At 61.3% G+C, this 20,153-nt stretch overlaps 2 protein-coding genes across 4 annotated transcripts; both read left to right on the top strand.

The window, feature by feature from the left end:
* The first annotated feature begins 806 nt into the window (after window positions 1-806).
* SYT5 (synaptotagmin 5) lies at window positions 807-8,042 on the top strand. 3 transcript variants are annotated; one of them, XM_045579726.1, is made up of 9 exons: window positions 807-926; window positions 2,025-2,148; window positions 3,153-3,325; window positions 4,512-4,634; window positions 4,724-4,891; window positions 5,843-6,010; window positions 6,594-6,711; window positions 6,954-7,087; window positions 7,553-8,042. In XM_045579726.1, exons 2-9 carry the CDS (start codon window positions 2,070-2,072, stop codon window positions 7,751-7,753), a joined length of 1,164 nt encoding a protein of 387 aa, XP_045435682.1. In that variant the 5' UTR covers window positions 807-926; window positions 2,025-2,069; the 3' UTR covers window positions 7,754-8,042. The 3 variants fall into 3 exon arrangements, with proteins under 3 accessions (XP_045435682.1, XP_045435683.1, XP_045435681.1); XM_045579727.1 differs by having other exon boundaries at window positions 816-926; window positions 2,020-2,148; window positions 6,597-6,711; XM_045579725.1 differs by having other exon boundaries at window positions 818-926; window positions 2,020-2,148.
* A 2,360-nt stretch (window positions 8,043-10,402) lies between these two features.
* Window positions 10,403-19,423, top strand: DNAAF3 (dynein axonemal assembly factor 3). Its single transcript, XM_045579730.1, is given in 14 exon segments — window positions 10,403-10,500; window positions 10,617-10,705; window positions 11,005-11,147; window positions 12,498-12,591; window positions 13,067-13,224; window positions 14,767-14,949; window positions 15,035-15,160; window positions 15,268-15,390; window positions 16,087-16,216; window positions 16,829-16,940; window positions 17,952-18,026; window positions 18,108-18,294; window positions 18,568-18,741; window positions 18,743-19,423. Coding segments are annotated over 13 exon segments (1,740 nt in total). The 5' UTR covers window positions 10,403-10,500; window positions 10,617-10,620; the 3' UTR covers window positions 18,893-19,423.
* The last annotated feature ends 730 nt before the right edge of the window (window positions 19,424-20,153 follow it).

Here is a 20,153-nt window from a genome sequence, read left to right as displayed (position 1 = left end):
TGGATGGATGGATGGATGGGTGGATGGATGGATGGATGGATGGAAGAAAGGATGAATGGGTGATAGATGGATGGATGGAAGGATGAATGGATGAATGAATGGACAGAAGGAAGGAAGAAGGAAGGGTAAGAGTCCGGGATTCTGGCCACCCAAGGGGTAAGGTAGGCAGGATCTTCCAGTTTACTCCAGAAACCAAATCTCCAAAGACCTCAGGTTTCCCAGCACCCACGCCCTGTACATACTTTCCACCCCCTCCACCCCATAACTTATTAAATCACTCTTCTCTGCAGAAATGCCGGCCCCAGTGGGTTTCTGGGTCTGGAAATAATCTGGGGACGGGGTTGTGGGGTTCTGCTTTCTCAGGCTCTGCGGCGTGAGTCCTAGGGAGGTGGCTAGAGGGACCACAGGTCTGCACCTGAACAAAGAGCAGCTGTGGATGGCGGGGAAGGCTGCAGGCCGAATCCCGCATCCACGGCCACACGGACGGGTTGCCTGGGGCTTATGTCCTGGGCCTGGAGGCAGGGGGACCTGGAGGGGGAGGACGCCTGGGGGACACTTCCACAATGAGTCTGGCGTCTGGATATCTGAATGCTAGGGAGAGGGGGGCGGCTGGGCGCCAGCTGGCTGGGCTAGAAGGCAGAACATGTGGGGGCCAGGGTGGCTATGGCTGGGGGGGGACTCCTGGCTGCGGGGCGGGACGAGGGGCGGGAGGGGGCTTTCCACCTGCTCAGGCTGAGCACGCAGGCGCTGGCGCAAACACACACACACACACACACACACACACACGCGCACACACGTGTCTCCGCCCCGCCCGCCGCGCCCCCGCCCACCGCTCTCCGCTATCAGCACCGCGGACAGCGCCGCCGCCTGCGTCAGTCCGCCCGGCGCCGGTGTCTCCGGGGAGGGTCCCGTCCAGCGGGGAGCAGGTAAGGAGCTGCCGGGTGGGGGGTGGGGGGAGAAGGGGGATCCCCTCCCTGAGCCGCACCCTCATTCCCATCCCTAGAGGGGCAGGATATGGGGGACACGGGGGGTACCCCGAGAGGGACCAACAGAGGGCGTGGGCGGGCTGGAGCCGGGAGGGGGACACAGGTGAGGGACAAAGAGCCCGAGGGAAGGAGGGGGGCAGGAGCGGCCCCGGGAGACAGAGACCGGACCCCGGCGGCGGCGGGGGGCAGGGGAGACACGGTGGGGGGGCAGCGGCGAGGGGCCCGTGGGGGAACGGACGGGAGGCGGGAGTCCAGAGGGAGGGAGGGTGGACGCTGCGCCGGTCACGAGGACAGGTGTGAAGGCAGAGCGCGGGGTGCGCGGGCCGAGGAGGGCGCGGGAGCCCGGCAGAGGCAGCAGGGCAGCCCCCCTGAACCCCCATTCTCCCCGGATGAGTGGGAGAGGAAGCGAGGCCGAGTCTCCGCCTCCGTGGCCAGATGTGGAGGAGGGGCCAGCTGCGGGCGCCTGGACCGGCCCGCCAGGCCGTCCCTCCCACCTTCGCTGGTCCCGGGACCCAGGTCTGGGGTCCCAAGTCCAACAGAGAACTGAGCCGGGGGGGTGTGGAGGGTGGGCGCGGCACCCCGCATCCCATACCCACCCGGGGACTTGTCTTTAGTACGTGGAGCCCCGCCCGTTGTCGTGGCAACAGGGCGTTGCCGGGGCAACCAGGGTGAACTCCCACCCCGGGGCCCCAAGCGGAGCCAGGCGTTGCTCTGGGCAACTGGGCGCGCTGGTTCCCACGCTCGCCTTCGCCCACTTCCGATTCAGGTCCCGGAAAGGCGCAAAGACAGGGGACAAGTCCGCGGGATTCCTGCGGGGACCTGGGGCCGTGGAGGCGCTCCTTGGGGATGGAACTAAGTCCTAGAACGCACCCCCAGAGCACTCCCTCCTTCTTGGGGAGGCTGAAACTACAACCCCCAACATGCCTTGCGGCGGCCAGCCGACTCCCGCGCGGCCAGTCGCCCAGGGTGCCGATGGGAGTTGTAGTTCTCTGTTGTTCGGAGGACTCAATGGTTGCACGGGTGGGCGTGGGAGGCTAGGGTGCTTGGGTGCCTCCGCAGAAAGGACCGTAGGACCCCGCCGCCATGTTTCCGGAGCCACCAACCCCGGGGCCTCCAGCGTCAGACACGCCTCCCGACTCAAGTCGCATCAGCCACGGCCCTGGTGAGCCAGATCCCCGGTTGGAGCGGAGGGAAAGTCCGGCCAGGATTTACACGTTTGCTACCAATGAATGAATGAATGAATGAACGAATGGAATCCTGGGTTGGAATCTCAATGAAATGGAAAAAGAACACGTTTGCTACAATGAATAAATGAATGAATGAATGAATGAATAAATAAATAAATAAATAAAGACAAAAAAACAAAAAACAAAAAAACCCACCACGAAAACCAGACCAAGGAATAGGCTCTTGCATTGGTGAATTAGAGGGTCCACCTGTTCCTTCTTTTATTTTTTCTTTCTTTCTTAAAGATATTTTTTTTATTGATTTCAGAGAGAAAGGGAGAGGGAGAGAGAGATAGAAGCACCTATGATGAGAGAATCATTGATGGGCTGCCTCTTGCACGCCCCCTACTGGGGATCCAGCCCACCACTGGTGCATGACCCTGACCAGGGATTGAACCGTGACCTCCTAGTTCATAGGTGTTCGCGCTCTACCACTGACCCACACCCGCTGCGCTGTCCCTTCTTTTTAAAGATAGTGAAGCAGCCCCAACGGGTTTGGCTCAGTGGATAGAGCGTAGGCCTGTGGACTGAAAGGTCCCCTGTTCGATTCCAATCAAGAGCATGTATTGGTTGCGGGCACATCCCCAGTGGGGGATGTGCAGGAGGCAGCTGATCGATGTTTTCTCTCTCATCGATGTTTCTGCCTTCTTCTCTGTAAAAATTCAATAAAATATATGTTTAAAAAAAATAAAATAATAAAACTAAAATAAAAATAGGGAAACAGGCTCGGGGAGGGATTCAGGCTTCCAAAAAGCAATCGAGCAGAAACATTAGAATGGGAGTGGAAGGGATAAGTAAAAAAAAAATAATAATAATAATAATAATCAGACGGCGTCAGGCTGGGTTAGGGCGTCACGTGGCTTTACAGGTGAGGTCACACCTACCGAACCGCCGGCGTGGCTCCCAGGGCCTCAATGTCTCCTTGTCCTGCCCTCCGCAGTGCCGCCCTGGGCCCTGGCCACAGGCGTGCTGGTCTCGGGCCTCCTGGTCTTCAGCTGCTGCTTCTGTCTGTACCGGAGGCGCTGCCGCAGGCGGCTGGGCAAGAAGAGCCAGGCGCAAGCCCAAGTGCACCTTCAGGAAGTGAAGGAGCTGGGCCGGAGCTACATAAACAAGGTGTGGCCTGGCCCAGACCCCCACCCCGCCCCCGCCCCCCGCCCCCCGCCCCCCTGCCCCTTCCCTCCTCTGCCCACCTTATTCGCCCATCTCCTGCGTGAGTCCAGCCCCAAAGCGGACCCTGGGGGACTGGAGGTGGCCTGGACCTGCTCACTGGGCACAAGAACCTTTCAGGGTGGCGGGGCGGTCAGACACCCTCAGGCTCACAATGCAAGGTGGTATGTGCCGCACGGGGGCCACCTGGCCCAGGGGGGCTGGCAGCCTCCAAGGTCCCTGAAGGCTTCCCAGTGGAGGTGAATTTTGTGCGGAGACCCTGGATACCCACAGAGTTAACTGAGCGCAGCGGGAAGGACAGTCTAGCCCAGTGGTCGGCACACTCACTAGTCAGCAGAGCCAAGTATCAACAGTACAACGATTGAACTTTCTTTTGAGAGCCACACTTTTTAAGCTTAAACTTCTTTTTTAAAAACATATTTCTTTATTGATTTCAGAGAGGAAGGGAGAAGGAGAGAGGGATGGAAACATCCATGATGAGAGAGAATTGTTGATTGTCTGCTTCCTGCACCACCCCCACTGGGGATGTGCCTGCCTGCAACCCAGGCCTGTGCCCTTGGCTGGAATGGAACCTGGGACCCTTCAGTCTGCAGGCCGATGCTCTATCCACTGAGCCACACCGGATAGGGCTACACTTGTTTGTTTTTTAATATATTTTTATTGATTTTTTTTTTTTTACAGAGAGGGATAGAGAGTTAGAAACATCAATGAGAAACATCTATCAGCTGCCTCCTGCACACCCCTTACCAGGGAGGTGCCAGCAACCAAGGTACATGCCCTTGACCGGAACCGAACCTGGGACCTTGCAGTCCGCAGGCTGACGCTCTATCCACTGAGCAAAAAACTGGGTGCACTAGTTTTTCTAGGCTACCATGGGTGCCTATTTCACCACGGGCCCCACCATAGCAGACATCACTAATCATACACCGAGAAAACACTGCACCGTGTGTTGCTATGGCCATTCCCTCCCCAGTGACAGACATCACTAATCGAACACTGACTCTGCTTAGCCCCTCAAGGGCTCAGGTATAACCTAGAGATGTATGAGTCTCCCTAGGTTTCTGGGCCTGGAGGATGACACACTCAGGGGAAGAATTTACACCCCCCCCCTTTGCCCCCCGGGCTCCCCAAGGTGCAGCCGGAAGTGGAAGAGCTGGAGCCGGCAGTACCCTTGCCCGGGCAGCAGGCGGCGGCAGAGAAGCATGAGCTGGGACGACTGCAGTACTCGCTGGACTATGACTTCCAGAGCGGCCAGGTGGGCGTGAGGAGGGGAGGCTGTGGGGAGGAGGGTCCCGGGAGGGTCCGGAAGGGAAGCTCAGACCAGGGGCCCTCCTCTCGGCGCAGCTGCTGGTGGGCATCCTGCAAGCCGAGGGGCTGGCGGCCTTGGATCTGGGTGGTTCCTCGGACCCCTACGTGCGTGTGTACCTGCTGCCGGACAAGCGGAGGCGGCATGAGACCAAGGTGCATCGGCAGACGCTGAACCCACACTTCGGGGAGACCTTTGCCTTCAAGGTGAGCACCAAGTCTTGCCTCCCCCGCGCCCCCCCAAGTTCCTGGAACATTGGGGACCAACACCTCCAACTTTCTATTGTATTTCCTTAAAAAGATATTTCTGCCCTAACCGGTTTGGCTCAGTGGATGGAGCATTGGCCTTCAGACTCAAGGGTCGCAGGTTCGATTCCGGTCAAGGGCATAAACCTTGGTTGCGGGCACATCCCCAGTAGCTGATTGATGTTTTGAACTATTCCTCTCTGTAAAAAAATCAATAAAATATATTTTAAAACATATTTTTATTGATTTCAGAGAGGGAGAGATAAAAACATCAATGATGAGAGAGAATCGTTGATCGGTGCCTCCTGGACGACCCCCCCCCCACACACACACACACGGGGAATCAAACCCACAACCTGGGCATGTGCCCTGACAGAGAATCAAACTGGGACCTTCTGGCTCATAGGTCGATGCTCAGCCACTGAGCCAGGCGGGCCGGCCTCCTTCAGCTTTTTCTGGAGGCAGCTACCGTTCAGCTGGCCGCTAACAGCTCCGGAGACTATTCATTCTTTTCTTTTTTCCCCCCCTATTTATTTATTTTTATTTTTATTCTATTGATTTTTTACAGAGAGGAAGGGAGAGGGATAAAGAGTTAGAAGTATCGATGAGAGAGAAACATGGATCAGCTGCCTCCTGCACACCCCTACCGGGAATATGCCCCAAGCAAGGTACATGCCCTTTCCGGAATCGAACCCGGGACCTTTCAGTCCACAGGCCCTCGCTCTATCCACTGAGCCACACCGATTTTGGCCAGAGACTATTCATTCGACTGGCCCCGGGCTGATCCCATTTGGGTCCCATGCACCCCCCTCACCTGTTCCCTGCCCTCCTCGCTGCTTCCCTCCCGGATGTGCTGTGCCCCCTTCCTCTCTGCCTTCCTGCTTTGCACCTCTCTGCATTCCCCCCACCCAGGTCCCCTACGTGGAGCTGGGAGGCAGGGTCCTGGTCATGGCGGTGTACGACTTCGACCGCTTCTCCCGCAACGATGCCATCGGGGAGGTGCGCATCCCCATGAGCTCCGTGGACCTGGGGAGGCCCTTGCTGGCCTGGCGGCAGCTGCAGGCGGCGCCGAGGGAGGAGGTGAGCGCGCGCGGCCACGCCCCCGCTGATGGCCACGCCCCTGAGCCCGGCCACACCCCACAGCCCCGGGCCAATCACATCACAGACCTATCCAGGGCCAATCAGATCACAGACCTATCCAGGGCCAATCAGATCACAGACCTATCCAGGGCCAATCAGATCACAGGCCTATCCAGGGCCAATCAGATCACAGGCCTATCCAGGGCCAATCAGATCACAGGTTCCAGACCCGGGCTCCAGCCCTCGCACCTACCTTCCTGGTGTTACCACTGGACCCGCGGTTGGCAAACTGCAGCTCGCGAGCCACACGAGGCTCTTTGGCCCCTTGAGGGTGGCTCTTCCACAAAATAGACCAAGGCCTAGGCGAGTCTATGTTGAAAAAAGTGGCGTTAGACGAAGCTGAAGTTTAAAAAGATGTGGCTCTCCAAAGACATGTCAATCGCTGTGCTGTGGGTGGTTGGCTCTATGGACTGGTGAGTTTGCCGACCACTGCTCTAGACCAGCTCATTCCAAGGCGGGCGGGGGGGGGGTGTGGCGGATGTGCAGGGGGCGCTCCGGTGACGGGTCCCCCTCCGATCTTCAGCAGGAGAAACTTGGGGATATCTGCTTCTCCCTCCGCTACGTCCCCACTGCCGGCAAGCTCACGGTCATCGTGCTGGAGGCTAAAAACCTGAAGAAGATGGACGTGGGAGGGCTGTCAGGTGTGTGGGAGGGGAGATGGGAGGGCGGTGTAGGAGGGGCCTTCTGGCTAAGGGTCCGAGGGTCTCCTGGGGGCGAGGGCGGTCCAGGCTGCCTTGGGAGGGTATAGATGGATGTGGGCACCCCCAGAGGAGACCTGAGGGGTGCATGGGGCAGCTCTATGCTGTTCCAAAGCAGTCTCCCGCGTCCCCCTCGATCTGATCCCTCCACTGAGCAGGGGGGACGCCTCCCCTCTCTCCCCCAGATCCCTACGTCAAGGTCCACCTACTGCAGGGCGGCAAGAAGATGCGGAAGAAGAAGACGACCATCAAGAAGAACACGCTGAACCCCTATTACAACGAGGCCTTCAGCTTCGAGGTGCCCTGTGACCAGGTCCAGGTGAGGGAGGCCTGCCGAGCGCCCGCGGGGCAGCCCCGGGCCCTGAGGAACCCCGCTGCTAGAGGAAGGGAGACTCCTTAGCTTCCTCCAGAAACCGGGGGGCCCCAGGTTGTGTCCCCAATTCACTCCTAGGAGGAGCGGGTTACCCCGCCCCAGGGCAAGACCAGGATGCCCCGCCCCCTCAGGAGCCATGGTTACTGAGACCAAGGTTTCTCCACCGCTTTAGGGACAGGGCCCTCCACTCCTTTAAAAGTCCCGCAGGTAGCCTGGCCGGTGTGGCTCAGTGGTTGAGCGTCGACCTAGGAACCAGGAGGTCACGGTTCGATTCCCTGTCAGGGCACAGGCCCGGGTTGTAGGTTCGATTCCCAGTGTGGGGTGTGCAGGAGGCAGCCGATCGATGATTCTCTCTCGTCATTGATCGTTGATGTTTCTATCTCTCCCTCCCTCTCCCCTCTGCCCGCCCAGAAGGTGCAGGTGGAGCTGACCGTGCTGGACTACGACAAGCTGGGCAAGAACGAGGCCATCGGGAGGGTGGCCGTGGGGGCCGAGGCCGGCGGGGCGGGGCTCCGGCACTGGGCGGACATGCTGGCCAACCCCCGGCGGCCCATCGCCCAGTGGCACTCGCTGCGGCCCCCCGACCGAGTGAGGCCGCTGCCTGTGCCCTGACCCCTCCTGGACACCCCTGACCCCGGACTCCTGGCCGACGCCCTGCCCAGGCCCACCTGTAAGCCTTCTCAGGCACCAACCCCACCCCACCCCTCCGCCCCAACCACCTGGCCCATTCCTGCCCTCTCGCCCCCATTATGCCAATCACCATAACTTGCCAACTCCCCACCGCACATTCCCATAAGCCCCAGGGCCCCTTGGGGAGGGGAGCAGCTTGGTGTTCCCCCAACCCACCCAGGGTCCCCCCACTCTGCTTTGACAATCAGTGATACCATTGGACTGTCCCCTTCGCCCTACACAGGATCAGCCACCCTGCCCCATTCCTGCACTGCTCCTAGGGCCAAATAAATACTCAGCAATGTGGTGGTGTGACTGGGTGCTCCTTGTTGGGGGTGGGCAGGGGCCGGGCCGGGGCCCAGGAGGGAACCTCGCCTCCAGGAGTGGGGTCACACAAGGGCAGGAGGAGGGCTGTCCATCCTCAGTACTTGCTGAGGGGAACTCCCCTCCCACCCACCACTCATTCATCCAACCACCCATCCAACCACCCACTCACCCATCCATCCATCCATCCATCCATCCATCCATCCATCCATCCACCCATCCATCCACCCATCCATCCATCCACCCATCCATCCATCCATCCATCCATCCATCCACCCACCCATCCATCCACCCATCCACCCATCCATCCATTCATCCATCCACCCATCCATCCATCCATCCATCCATCCATCCATCCATCCATCCCTTCCTTGCTGAGAGGAGTCCGTGAGAATGTACCTCCTTGTTCGGGAATTTACCTTGACTTGTCTGAGGTCACACGGTGGGGTGAGAAGAGGCCACAGAGCGCCCGGGCCCCTGGGGCGCTGCCCCCAGTGCTGGGGGTTGGAACTGCCCCGAGGACATGTCTCCTTTAAGTCTCTGACCCTGTGCGACTCACAGCAGGCTCTCACCTGCCCACGGCCTCTTGGCCAGCAGGTAACGGACAACACGGGAACCCACACGTGTCTGACCCCAAAGCACATTGTCGAGCATCCTGGCGTCTGGCCCCTAGACTGCAGAGTAGTGGGAGCCCTGGCCCATGTGGCTCAGTAGATTGCCCATTGTCCCACGCACCAGAGGGTCGCCAGTGAGACTCCTGGTCAGGGCATGAGCAAGGGTGTGGGCTCAATCCCCAGGAGAGCGTGTCCCGCAGGCAGCCCTCCCATGTCTCCCTCTCCTTCTCCCTCTGAAATCTGTAAAAACACACTGAACAAAATAAAGCCCTGTGAGTCCCCGGGGACTGCTTTGGACTTCCGCTGGGAAGGCAGGAGCAGAAGAAACGTGGAGGATGGTCCCCAGCTGGGGCTGAAAGGATGAGCTGGATTTCTCCGGGGGGAGAAGGAGGAAAGATGTCCGCAGGAACAAAGCAAAGAACACAGCCAGCCCTGGAGGCAGAGGACGTGGGTGCTTCCCACCATGTGCTGTTACCAACAGTCTGAAGCCCTGGTGTGTGGTTCACCCATTCCCGTGGTGTAAATACTCCCGCTCCTCTGCGGCTGACTTCACGCCCCCAATGTGAGGTCACTGAATACGGAGTTGAGATTTCTGCTAGCGCGCCAGCCAACGTGTAATATTCCCCACGGTCAGGACAAGGATCCAGAAATTGAAGGCAAAGCCAAACAAATAACAAATAGAACCCCTCAAAACAAAATGCTCAGTCATCAAGCTAGAAAGTACTTTAATGCAATGTTTAAAAATGTGATGCATCCCTAACCGGTTTGGCTCAGTGGATGGAGTGTCGGCTTGTGGATTCAAGGGTCTGGGGTTCAGTTCCAGTCAAGGGCATGTACCTTGGTTGCATGCACATTCCCAGTGGGGGTGTGCAGGGGGCAGTTGATCCATGTTTCTCTCTCATCGGTGTTTCTAACTCTCTCTCCCTCTCCCTTCCTCTCTGTAAAAAATCAATAAAATATATCTTTAAAAAAAGAAAAGAAGCCGGGACCGGTTTGGCTCAGTGGATAGAGCGTCGGCCTGCGGACTAAAAGGTCCCGGGTTCGATTCCGGTCAAGGGCATGTACCTTGGTTGCGGGCACATCCCCAGTAGGGGGTGTGCAAGAGGCAGCTGATCGATGATTCTCTCTCATCGATGTTTCTAACTCTCTATCCTTCTCTCTTCCTCTCTGTGAAAAATCAATAAAATATATTTTAAAAAAAAAAAGAAAAAAAAAAGAAAAGAAAATATACAACCAGGGTGAGTATTGGCTGGGGTGACCCTGAGTTTCCTGCCAGGTGAGAAGCGGGGTGTGGTAGTCCGGGTGTGAGGGTGGAAGGGGACACACACCTGTGTAGTTTGAGGCCTACGCCACCTCGGTTTAGTTTGAATTCATCACGATTCCGTCCGGTTCTTTCAAATTGTGAATCAGCTCAGGCTCCATCCAGCCCAGAAGCTTGGACTTCCCCAGGCTCCGCCCCAGCCTCTTCCAGCACCATCGTCGCCATGACAACCGCGTCCCCACGCCCTCCTTTCCGGCATGGACATGGACGAGCAGAGCCACGCTCCTATTGGTGCAAAGTTTGAAGTGGGCGGTTCCCACCCGCTCGCATTGGTGAATTGGTGGGGGCGGTGCCATCTCGCATGTTCTCATTGGTTGATTGACCCAAAGGGGCGGGGCTGTGGGCAGCAGTTGTGTGACAGGAGGGGGACCGCGGGGCTGCCCCCAGGAGGGAGGGAGGAGAGAAGTCCTGGGATATTTGAGCAGATAAAGGTGAGGGTGGGGGGGTCTCACCTGGCGGAAAGGGCGAGAAATCAGGGGCGGTGAGGGGAGGATGGGTGGGCGGCGCAGAGACGATGTTTGGGGGTTTCCTGATGTCTGTCCCGCAGGGCGATGACCACCCCGGTGGGCTCCGGCACGGGCTTCGGCTCCGTGTCCTGGTGGGGCCTGTCCCCCGCGCTGGACCTGCAGGCTGAGAGTGAGTCCCCCTCCCCGCAACCCCCACCGCAAAACCCCCCCAGGACCACATCTGCCACCGCGGCCGCCGTCCCAGATCGTGCAGTAACGTCCTCAGAGGTTCCAACGGCGGGGGGGCAGCCACAGGTGGCCTCGCTCTCTCTGAGGACTACGAGTCCCAGAATGCTTAGAGGCACAGCTCCTTTGAGAACCTACGCTGGGGTAGTGCAAGTTCTGCTGGGAGTTGTAGTCACCGTGCGAAGGGAGGCTGCAGATGGCGCTTTTCAGACCACGGACCGTAGCCCGTTGTCGCCTCGCTAGGTCCTCCCGTGGACCCGGACCCGCAGGCCAGTCCAGAGCCCGGGACCCCCGAGCTGGATGTGCTGCTGCTGGGTTCGGTGGACGGGCGCCACCTGCTTCAAACCCTGGCCCGAGCCGCGCGCTGGCCACGCAGGAGGTTTCACGTGAGTTGGGATGCGGGGGGTAAGAAAGGAGGAGGGCCGGGACCGATTTGGCTCAGTGGATAGAGCGTCGGCCTGCGGACTGAAAGGTCCCGGGTGGGTTCGATTCCCGTCAAGGGCATGGACCTTGGTTGCGGGTACATCCCCAGTTGGGGGTGTGCAGGAGGCAGCTGGTCGATGTTTCTCTCTCATTGATGTTTCTAACTCTCTGTCCCTCTCAATTCCTCTCTGTGTAAAATCAATAAAATATATTTAAAAAAAAAAAAAAAAAAGAAAGAAAGAAAGGAGGAGGATGAAGAGTCCCGCCCAGTCGGTGTGGCTCCATCCAGTCCAGTAGTTGAGCATCGGATCCAGGGAGGTCATGATTCGATTCCCGGTCAAGTGCACATGCCTGGGTTGTGAGCTCCATCCCCACTGGGGGGCGTGCAGGAGACAGCCGATCCATGATTCTCTCTCATCATTGATATATTTTATTGATTTTTTACAGAGAGGAAGGGAGAGGGATAGAGAGTTAGAAACTTCAATAAGAGAGAAACATCAATCAGCTGCCTCCTGCACCCCCACTGGGGATGTGTTCGCAACCAAGGTACATGCCCTTGACCGCAATCGAATCTCGGACCCTGGAGTCTGCAGGCCGACGCTCTATCCACTGAGCCAAACCGGCCAGGGCTAAATAAATTTTTTAAAATAAGAGTTCAGAATCCCCTACCAACAAGTGAATCTAAAAATAAAATGAATAAAAAAGTCTGATGAACAGAACAAACTGGTGAATGTGACAGAGTCAGGGGCAGGGAAGGCGAGCAGACTGACAACTCTCGGGGGGGAGGGAGTGTCGGGGATGTAGGAAGAGAGTGGACACAGAGCTTACACCTATGGATGAGGTCAGTGGGGGTGGGGGGAGGCCTGGAGTGGGGTGGGAACTGGGTGGAGGGGAGCTATGGGGGACGGGGAAGAGGAACATCTGTAATAATCTGAACAATAAAGACTTTTTTATATAAAAAAGTTCAGGTTCCCAAGTCCCTGGGGGAGAGGGAAGCTGGGGGCCTGACCCCTGGGTCTGAGGGAGGTGGAGGCTGGGGCCCCAATACATGCTCCTGGGGACAGAAGTTGGGGGTTCCTGGGTTCCAGCGGGAGAAGGAGGCCTAAGAGCGGGGCCTCCCGAGTCGTGCTGGGGAGCAGGGTCCTGAGGGGCCAGCCCCTGGTGTTTGAAGTGTGTGTGTGGGGGGGGTGTTAGTGTACAGGACTCCTGAGTCCTGTAGAAGAAGGGGCCCCTGGTCTTCCACTCCCCCAAGTCTCCTGGGAGTCAGAGACGCCGGTCTCAGAGCCACTCTGCCCGCCCGTCCGTCCTCCCAGTTCTACCTGCTGGAGAATAATCTGGAAGCGGTGGCCCGACACATGCTGTTCTTCAGCCTGGCCCTGGAGGATCCGGAGAAGATGGGGCTGCAAGGTCAGTTGCAGGGACCAGCGTGGAAAGCCCCCATCCCTTCCCCTTCCCTGCAGGGAGATGACGAGAGAAACATCGACCAGCTGCCTCCTGCACCCACTACCGGGGATGTGCCCGCAACCAAGGTACATGCCCTTGACCGGAATCGAACCCGGGACCCTTCAGTCCGCAGGCAGACGCTCTACCACTGAGCCACACCGGTTAGGGCTAGCCTTTCCTTTTTTAAGACAAAGGGAATGTGAACATGACACTCGGGATCGGGGTTATCGGGAGGGGCAGAGGGCTAGGGAGGGTAGTTAGGGGCGTGTAGGTCCTCTGCCCTGTAGCTATGGGGTGGGCGGATTTGCCGGGTTTATGGTGCTTGTCTGACTCCTGGTAAGACTCTGTAAAGAAAGCCTGTGCCATACAGAAGGCGCCATTCTGTCAGCAGGCGATGGGCCCACTCCCCGCTCCCCCATCCCTCTCCCCCGCCCGGCAGAGCGGAGCGAGGCCTTCCTGGAGGTGTGGGGGAACGCGCTGCTGCGCCCCCCGGTGGCCGCCTTTGTGCGCGCCCAGGCCGACCGCCTGGCCCGCCTGGTGCCCGAGCCCGACCGCCTGGCGGAGCAGCTGCCCTGGCTGAGCCTGCGCGCCCTGAAGGTGCCTCCGCCGCCCCCGTCACCCGTCACCCGTCACCCCTCACCCCTCACCCCTCACCCCTCACCCCTCTCTCCTCTCCCCCCACCCCTCATCCTTCCCCCCTCACCCCTCACCCCTCACCCCTCTCTCCTCTCCCCCCACCCCTCACCCTTCACCTCTCACCCTCCCACCCCCCACCCCTCACCCCTCTCCCCCCACCCCTCACCCCCCACCCCTCACCCCTCACCCCTCACCCATCTCTCCTTTCCCCCCACCCCTCATCCTTCCCCCCTCACCCCTCACCCCTCTCTCCTCTCCCCCCACCCCTCATCCTTCACCTCTCACCCCCCCACCCCCCACCCCTCACCCCTCACCCCTCACCCCTGGGCGCTGGGCGGCGGGGAGAATGGAGCTGGAGTCCCGGGAGTCTGAACCCCAGCTCCCCAGGTGGGCTTTGGTCTAGGGGGTGGCTTCTGCTTTCTGAGCCTCCGTTGCTTTTGTGTGTTTTTTTTTTTTTTTCTCTTTGCGTTAACCCTCACCTGAGGATATTTTTTTCCCATTGATTTTTATATTTTAATATATTTTTTAAAATATATTTTTTATTGACTTCAAAGAGGAAAGGGAGAGGGAGAGAGAGATAGAAACATCAACGATGAGAGAGAATCTTTGTCTGCCTCCTGCATGCCCCCCATCGGCCTGCAGCCTGGACATATGCCCTTGACTGGAATCGAACCCAGCACCCTTCAGTCTGTAGGCCGATGCTCTATCCACTGAGCCAAACCAGCGAGGGCGTTTTTTAAAATATATATTTTATTGTTTTTTTTACAGAGAGGAAGAGTAAGGGAGAGAAGTTAGAAACAACCATCAGCTGCCTCCTGAAAACCCCTCACTTGGGATGTGCCCTCAACCAAGGTACGTGCCCTTGACCGGAATCGAACCTGGGACCTTTCAGTCTGCAGGCAGACGCTCTGTCCACTGAGCCAAACCGGTTAGGGCAGGAGATATATATATATATATATATATATATATATATATATATATATATATATATATATTAATTTATTTCAGAGAGGAAGGAAGAGAGAGAGCAATAATGGGAGAGAATCATGGATCGGCTGTCCCCTGTACCCCCCACTTCTTCCCACTGGGGGTCAAGCCCGCAACTCAAGCATCAAACCTTGACCTCCTGGTTCACAGGTCCATGATCAACCACTGCGCCACGCGGCCGTGTTTCAGATTTTTTTTTTTTTTTAGAGTGAGAAGGAGGGAAGGGAGGAGGGAGACAGAGAGAGAGAAACATGGGTGTGAGAAGACACATCCACTGGCTGCCTCCCGCACATGCCCGGGGGGGGGGGGAATCGAACCTGCAACCCATGTAGGTGCCCTTGACTGGGAATCGAACCTGCGACCCTTCCGTGTGCGGGGCCAACGCTCTAACCACTGAGCCCCACCGGCCGGGCCAGAGAAAAGGCAGGATGGTGACCATTCCCTGGGGCGGAAGGGGGAGTCAGCCCCCCCCAAATCGCTCTCCCATCCCCCTCTGCACCCCCGGCCGGTGCGCAGTTCCGGGAGCGGGACGCGCTGGAGGCCGTGCTCCGCTTCTGGGCGGGCGGGGAGCAGGGCCCCGCCGCCTTCCCGATGCGCCGCCTCTGGGACCTGCGGCTGCGCCACTACCTGGGCTCCCGCTACGACGCCCGGCGCGGGGTCAGCGACTGGGACCTGCACATGAAGCTGCACGACCGCGGGGTGAGCGGCCGGCGGGGCGGGGCGGGCTCAGGCGGAGGAGGCGGCGGGGCCCCGGGCCTCACCGGGCCCCTCTCCCGCGCCCCAGGCCCGCGTCATCCACACCGCGGAGTTCAGGCGCTGGCGGGACACGGGCGTCGCCTTTGAGCTCCGGGACGCCAGCGCCTACCAGGTGCCCAACCGCACCCTGGCGTCCGGCCGCCTGCTGAGCCACGTGCGTGTCCCCGCCGCCCGGCCCGCTCCTCTGGGGGGTGTGGGGGGAGCCCAGGAGCCCAGGTCCCTGTCATCGACCCCGCCGCCCCTCGCTCCCTGCTTTCCCAGCGCGGGGAGCGCGTGGCCGCGCGAGGGTACTGGGGGGACATCGCCACGGGGCCCTTCGTGGCCTTCGGCATCGAGACGGAGGACCAGAGCCTCCTGCGGACCAACAACGGGCAGCCGGTCAAGGTGAGCGGCACCGGGGTGGGCGGCCAGGCCCCGCCCCCTGCACCAAGCCCCGCCCCTGTGCTCCAGGCCCCGCCCCTGCAGACAGGCCCCGCCCCCTGCACACAAGGCCCTGCCCTGTACTCCAGACCCCGTCCCTGCACACAAGCCCCGCCCCTGTGCTCCAGGCCCCGCCCCTGCGCTCCAGACCCCGCCCATATGTGCAACAGGTCCCGGCCCTGTACTATAGGCCCTACCCATGCACTCCAGGCACCGCCCATCTGTATAACAGGCACCACCCCCTGCACACAAACCCCACCCCTGTGCTCCGGCCCCGCCCCTCTGCACGACAGGCCCCGCCCCCTGCAACAAGCCCCGCCCCTGTGCTCCAGGCCCCGTCCCTGCACACAAACCCCGCCCCTGTGCTCCGGCCCCGCCCCTCTGCACGGCAGGTCCCGCCCCCTGCAACAAGCCCCGCCCCTGTGCTCCAGGCCCCGCCCATCTGCACGACAGGCCCCACCCGTAGAGTTCTGGGCTCCATCCTCTCCATTTCCTAAAACCAGTCCCGGGATCCGAGCTCTCTGCTCAGATGCCAGCTCTGGGGACTCGGGGGGTGGGGGGTGGGGGGTGCGGGATAAGGAGTGGGAGGGGTGCCGTACAAGCCCCCGCCTCCCAGGCCCTCACCCAGCCCCTGGCCACGCCCCTTCCCCCCACCCCCAGACCGCGGGCGACATCACGCAGCACAACGTGACGGAGCTGTTCCGCGCACTGGCCGCCTGGGGGCCCCCGCGCGCCGCCCAGAAAGACCCTCAGGAGGTGCCGGGCACCGCGAACGGAACCGCGGAGCCTGGTAGGCGCGGGACCAGGCTCTCCCCCTGGAGATGGGCGGCGGGCTCGGGTGGCAACGTGGACGCGTCATCACCTTCTGGGGAGAGAGGGACCCAGACGGCGCCCCGGGCTGCGGGCTCCAGGGGTTTCCAGCACCAGCGCGCACCGATCCGGTGCCCGGTGCCCGGCTCCGGGGACGGCCTTCCTGACGCCCGTACTCCCTCCCTCTCCTCTCTCTGGATCTCTCCTTGTCCTTAGCACCCCAATTCCAATGCCAGAATTCTGACCCTACTGCCCAGTCTGAGGCTGAGAGCTGAGAACGTTCTAGAACGCTGCTGGACCCCTGGTCCCCTTTGGCGAGACTCCCCTCTGCCCACGTCTGCCCATGCGCCTCCCAACCACCCCCAACCGAGCCCTGCCCGTGCGCTGTCCGGCCGCGGACCGCTGTCTTTCCCTCTCGGCCTCAGTGGCCTGGTCTGTAAAGTGGGTTTCTGCCTACCAGGCCGAGCGTCCATCCCGAGACCTCCCAGGAGTCCACGGGAGAGGAAGGCTGAGAAAGGGCTTCCAGAGGGCCACGGGGTGCCACCCCCCAGCCTTGTGTGCCCCCCACTAACGGTGCTGCTCCCCCCCCCAGCCCCTGGCCCGGCGCCCTTCACCCTCCACTTCCTGCCCCTCGGCTCTGACCAGACCCTCCACCACAAGCGCTGCTACAAGGGCCGGTTCCCGCTCCTCTACCTGGCCTGTGGGTAAGAGGGCCTGGGGTCCCCGCTTCCCTCTCCCTCCCTCCTCCCTCAGACCCAGGCCCCCAGCCTCCTCCCTCAGACCCAGGCCCCCAGCCTCCTCCCTCAGACCCAGGAGCCAGGCCCCCAGCCTCCTCCCTCAGACCCAGGAGCCAGGCCCCCAGCCTCCTCCCTCAGACCCAGGAGCCAGGCCCCCAGCCTCCTCCCTCAGACCCAGGAGCCAGGCCCCCAGCCTCCTCCCTCAGACCCAGGAGCCCAGGCCCCCAGCCTCCTCCCTCAGACCCAGGAGCCCAGGCCCCCAGCCCTCCTCCCTCAGACCCAGGAGCCCAGCCCTCCTCCCTCAGACCCAGGAGCCAGGCCCCCAGCCTCCTCCCTCAGACTCAGGAGCCAGGCCCCCAGCCTCCGCCATCAGACCCAGGCCCCCAGCCTCCTCCCTCAGACCCAGGCCCCCAGCCTCCTCCCTCAGACCCAGGAGCCCAGGCCCCCAGCCCTCCTCCCTCAGACCCAGGCCCCCAGCCCTCCTCCCTCAGACCCAGGAGCCAGGCCCCCAGCCCTCCCCCCTCAGACCCAGGAGCCCAGGCCCCCAGCCTCCTGCCTCAGACCCAGGAGCCCAGGCCCCCAGCCCTCTTCCCTCAGACCCAGGCCCCCAGCCCTCCTCCCTCAGACCCAGGAGCCAGGCCCCCAGCCTTCTCCTCCCTCAAACCCTGGAGCCAGGCCCCCAGCCCTCCTCCCTCAGACCCAGGCCCCCAGCCCTCCTCCCTCAGACCCAGGAGCCAGGCCCCCAGCCTCCTCCCTCGGGACCCAGGCCCCCAGCCCTCCTCCCTCAGACCCAGGAGCCAGGCCCCCAGCCTCCTCCCTCAGACCTAGGAGTCCAGGCCCCCAGCCCTCCTCCCTCAGACCCAGGAGCCCAGGCCCCCAGCCCTCCTCCCTCAGACCCAGGCCCCCAGCCCTCCTCCCTCAGACCCAGGCCCCCAGCCTCCTCCCTCGGGACCCCCACCTCCCGTTCTCTCTCTGCAGGATGGTGCATCTTCTCAGCCCTGAGCTGGGGGCCTGCGTGGCCCCTGGGGGACGCCTGGTGGTGGAGTTAGCCCGGTGAGTCCCGGGAGCGCAGGGCAGGGCACCAGGCTGGGGACGGAGAGCCGGATCCGCTACCACGGGGCTTGTCCATCTCAGGTACCTGGTGGACGTGCGGCCAGAGCAGCTGCAGGCATTCTCCGACCGGGTCGGGGAACTGGCTCAGGCAGCTGGATTCGCCCCCCAGCCCGGGGCCGGGCCCTCTGAGACCTTCGCGCGCTTCTGCAAGTCCGGGGACTCAGCTCCAGGAGACCTGGATGTGGAATCCGGGACTCCGCCCCCTGACGCCCTGGCCCTGTCCCCTGATGCCATGAACCCGTCCCCTGATGCCATGAACCCGCCCCCTGATGCCCTGGCCCCGCCTCCTGAAGCCCTGGCTCCGCCTCCTGAAGACATGGCTCCACCTCCTGAAGCCATGGCTCCGCCTCCTGAAGACATGGCTCCACCTCCTGAAGACATGGCTCCGCCTCCTGAAGACATGGCTCCGCCCACTGAAGCCATGGCTCCGCCCACTGATGCCCTGGCCCCGCCTCCTGAAGCCCTGGCTCCATTCCCTGAAGCCATGGCTCCGCCTCCTGATGTCCTCGTCCCGCCCCCAGAGGCAACAAACCCGCCCTCGGAGGGCCTGACCCAGCCCCTCCAAGGTCAACCCCCCCCTGAACCCCTCCAACTGCCCTCAGAGTCCCCGGCTTCTTCACTCGAGGCTTCCGCTCCGCCCACAGGGAGTCAGAGCCGCCCAAACCAGAGAGTCTGAGGGGACCCTCAGGGACCCCCTCCCCACCTCTCACTTCCAAAGCCGGGTCCTGGAGCTGCACCCTCCACACGCTCGCTCAGCCCCCAGAGACGTGGCTGGAATCTCAGATTCCGTTTCTGAGATCCTATAGTCTGCCCCTGGAATTCTAGATGGTTCGCTCAGAGTCCCACTCTCCACTCCCGACACTGGAAACGCAGCCCAGAGACCGGCCCTGAGCCTCGGGGGCTCCGTGGGGGTCCCCGGTGCTCTGCGGGGTCCCCCAGATGTCCCAGGCCTAAGCAGCTGTCTCCCCTCCTGCAGCTGCTCTGCACCCACGGATTCAAATAAAGAGCAGAGACTTGTCAGCCTTGCCTGTGTCCCCGTGTCCGTCCTCCGTCCGGCTCTGGGGCTGGGCGTGAGGGGGGGGGGGGGCGGGAGAGGGCAGGAGAGGACAGCCAGACCACATTCCTGGTTTTCCAAGCGGCCTGGGATTGCCCTGCACCACACACGTGGATCCTCAAATAAATCAACAAAAATGGATCCCGTGGCAACCGGCTTCGGCACTGATACTGGCCATCAGGTGATGGAAGGACAGACCAGGCTGCCCTGGCCGGTGTGGCTCAGGGCATAGAGCGTCGGCCTTCGGGCTGAAGGGTCCCAGGTCTGATTCTGGTCAAGGGCACATGCCCATGTTGTGGGCTCAGTCCCCAGTAGGGGGAGTGCAGGGGGCAGCCAATCAATGATTCCCTGTCATCACTGATGTGTCTATCTCTCTTCCTCTCCCTTCCTCTCTGAAATCAATAAAAATATATATATTTTTTAAAATAGACAAGGCTTCTCCTCATAGACGTGGCAGTTTAGGGAGGGGCTGGGGGCCTGGGCTCCTGGGTCTGAGGAAGGAGTGGCTGGGCTCCTGGGTCTGAGGGAGGAGGGCTGGGGGCCTGGGCTCCTGGGCCTGAGGGAGGAGTGGCTGGGCTCCTGGGTCTGAGGGAGGAAGGCTGGGGGCCTGGGTACTGGGTCTGAGGGAGGAGGGGCTGGGGGACTGGGCTCCTGGGTCTGAGGGAGGAGGGGCTGGGGGCTGGGCTCTGATGCTGAGGGAGGAGGGCTGGGGGCCTGGGCTCCTGGGTCTGAGGGAGGAGGGCTGGGGGCTGGGCTCTGGGTCTGAGGGAGGAGGCTGGGGGCCTGGGCTCCTGGGTCTGAGGGAGGAGGGGCTGGGGGCCTGGGCTCCTGGGTCTGAGGGAGGAGGGCTGGGGGCCTGGGCTCCTGGGTCTGAGGGAGGAGGGCTGGGGGCTGGGCTCTGGGTCTGAGGGAGGAGGGCTGGGGGCCTGGGCTCCTGGGTCTGAGGAAGGAGGGGCTGGGGGCCTGGGCTCCTGGGTCTGAGGGAGGAGGGGCTGGGGGTCTGGACCCCTGGG

This window comes from Pipistrellus kuhlii, unplaced genomic scaffold (genome assembly GCF_014108245.1).
Source record: "Pipistrellus kuhlii isolate mPipKuh1 unplaced genomic scaffold, mPipKuh1.p scaffold_m20_p_111, whole genome shotgun sequence".
NCBI classification, from domain to species: Eukaryota; Metazoa; Chordata; class Mammalia; order Chiroptera; family Vespertilionidae; genus Pipistrellus; species Pipistrellus kuhlii.
Note: the sequence above shows the minus strand (reverse complement) of the source record. Positions and strands in the feature narration are given on the sequence as shown.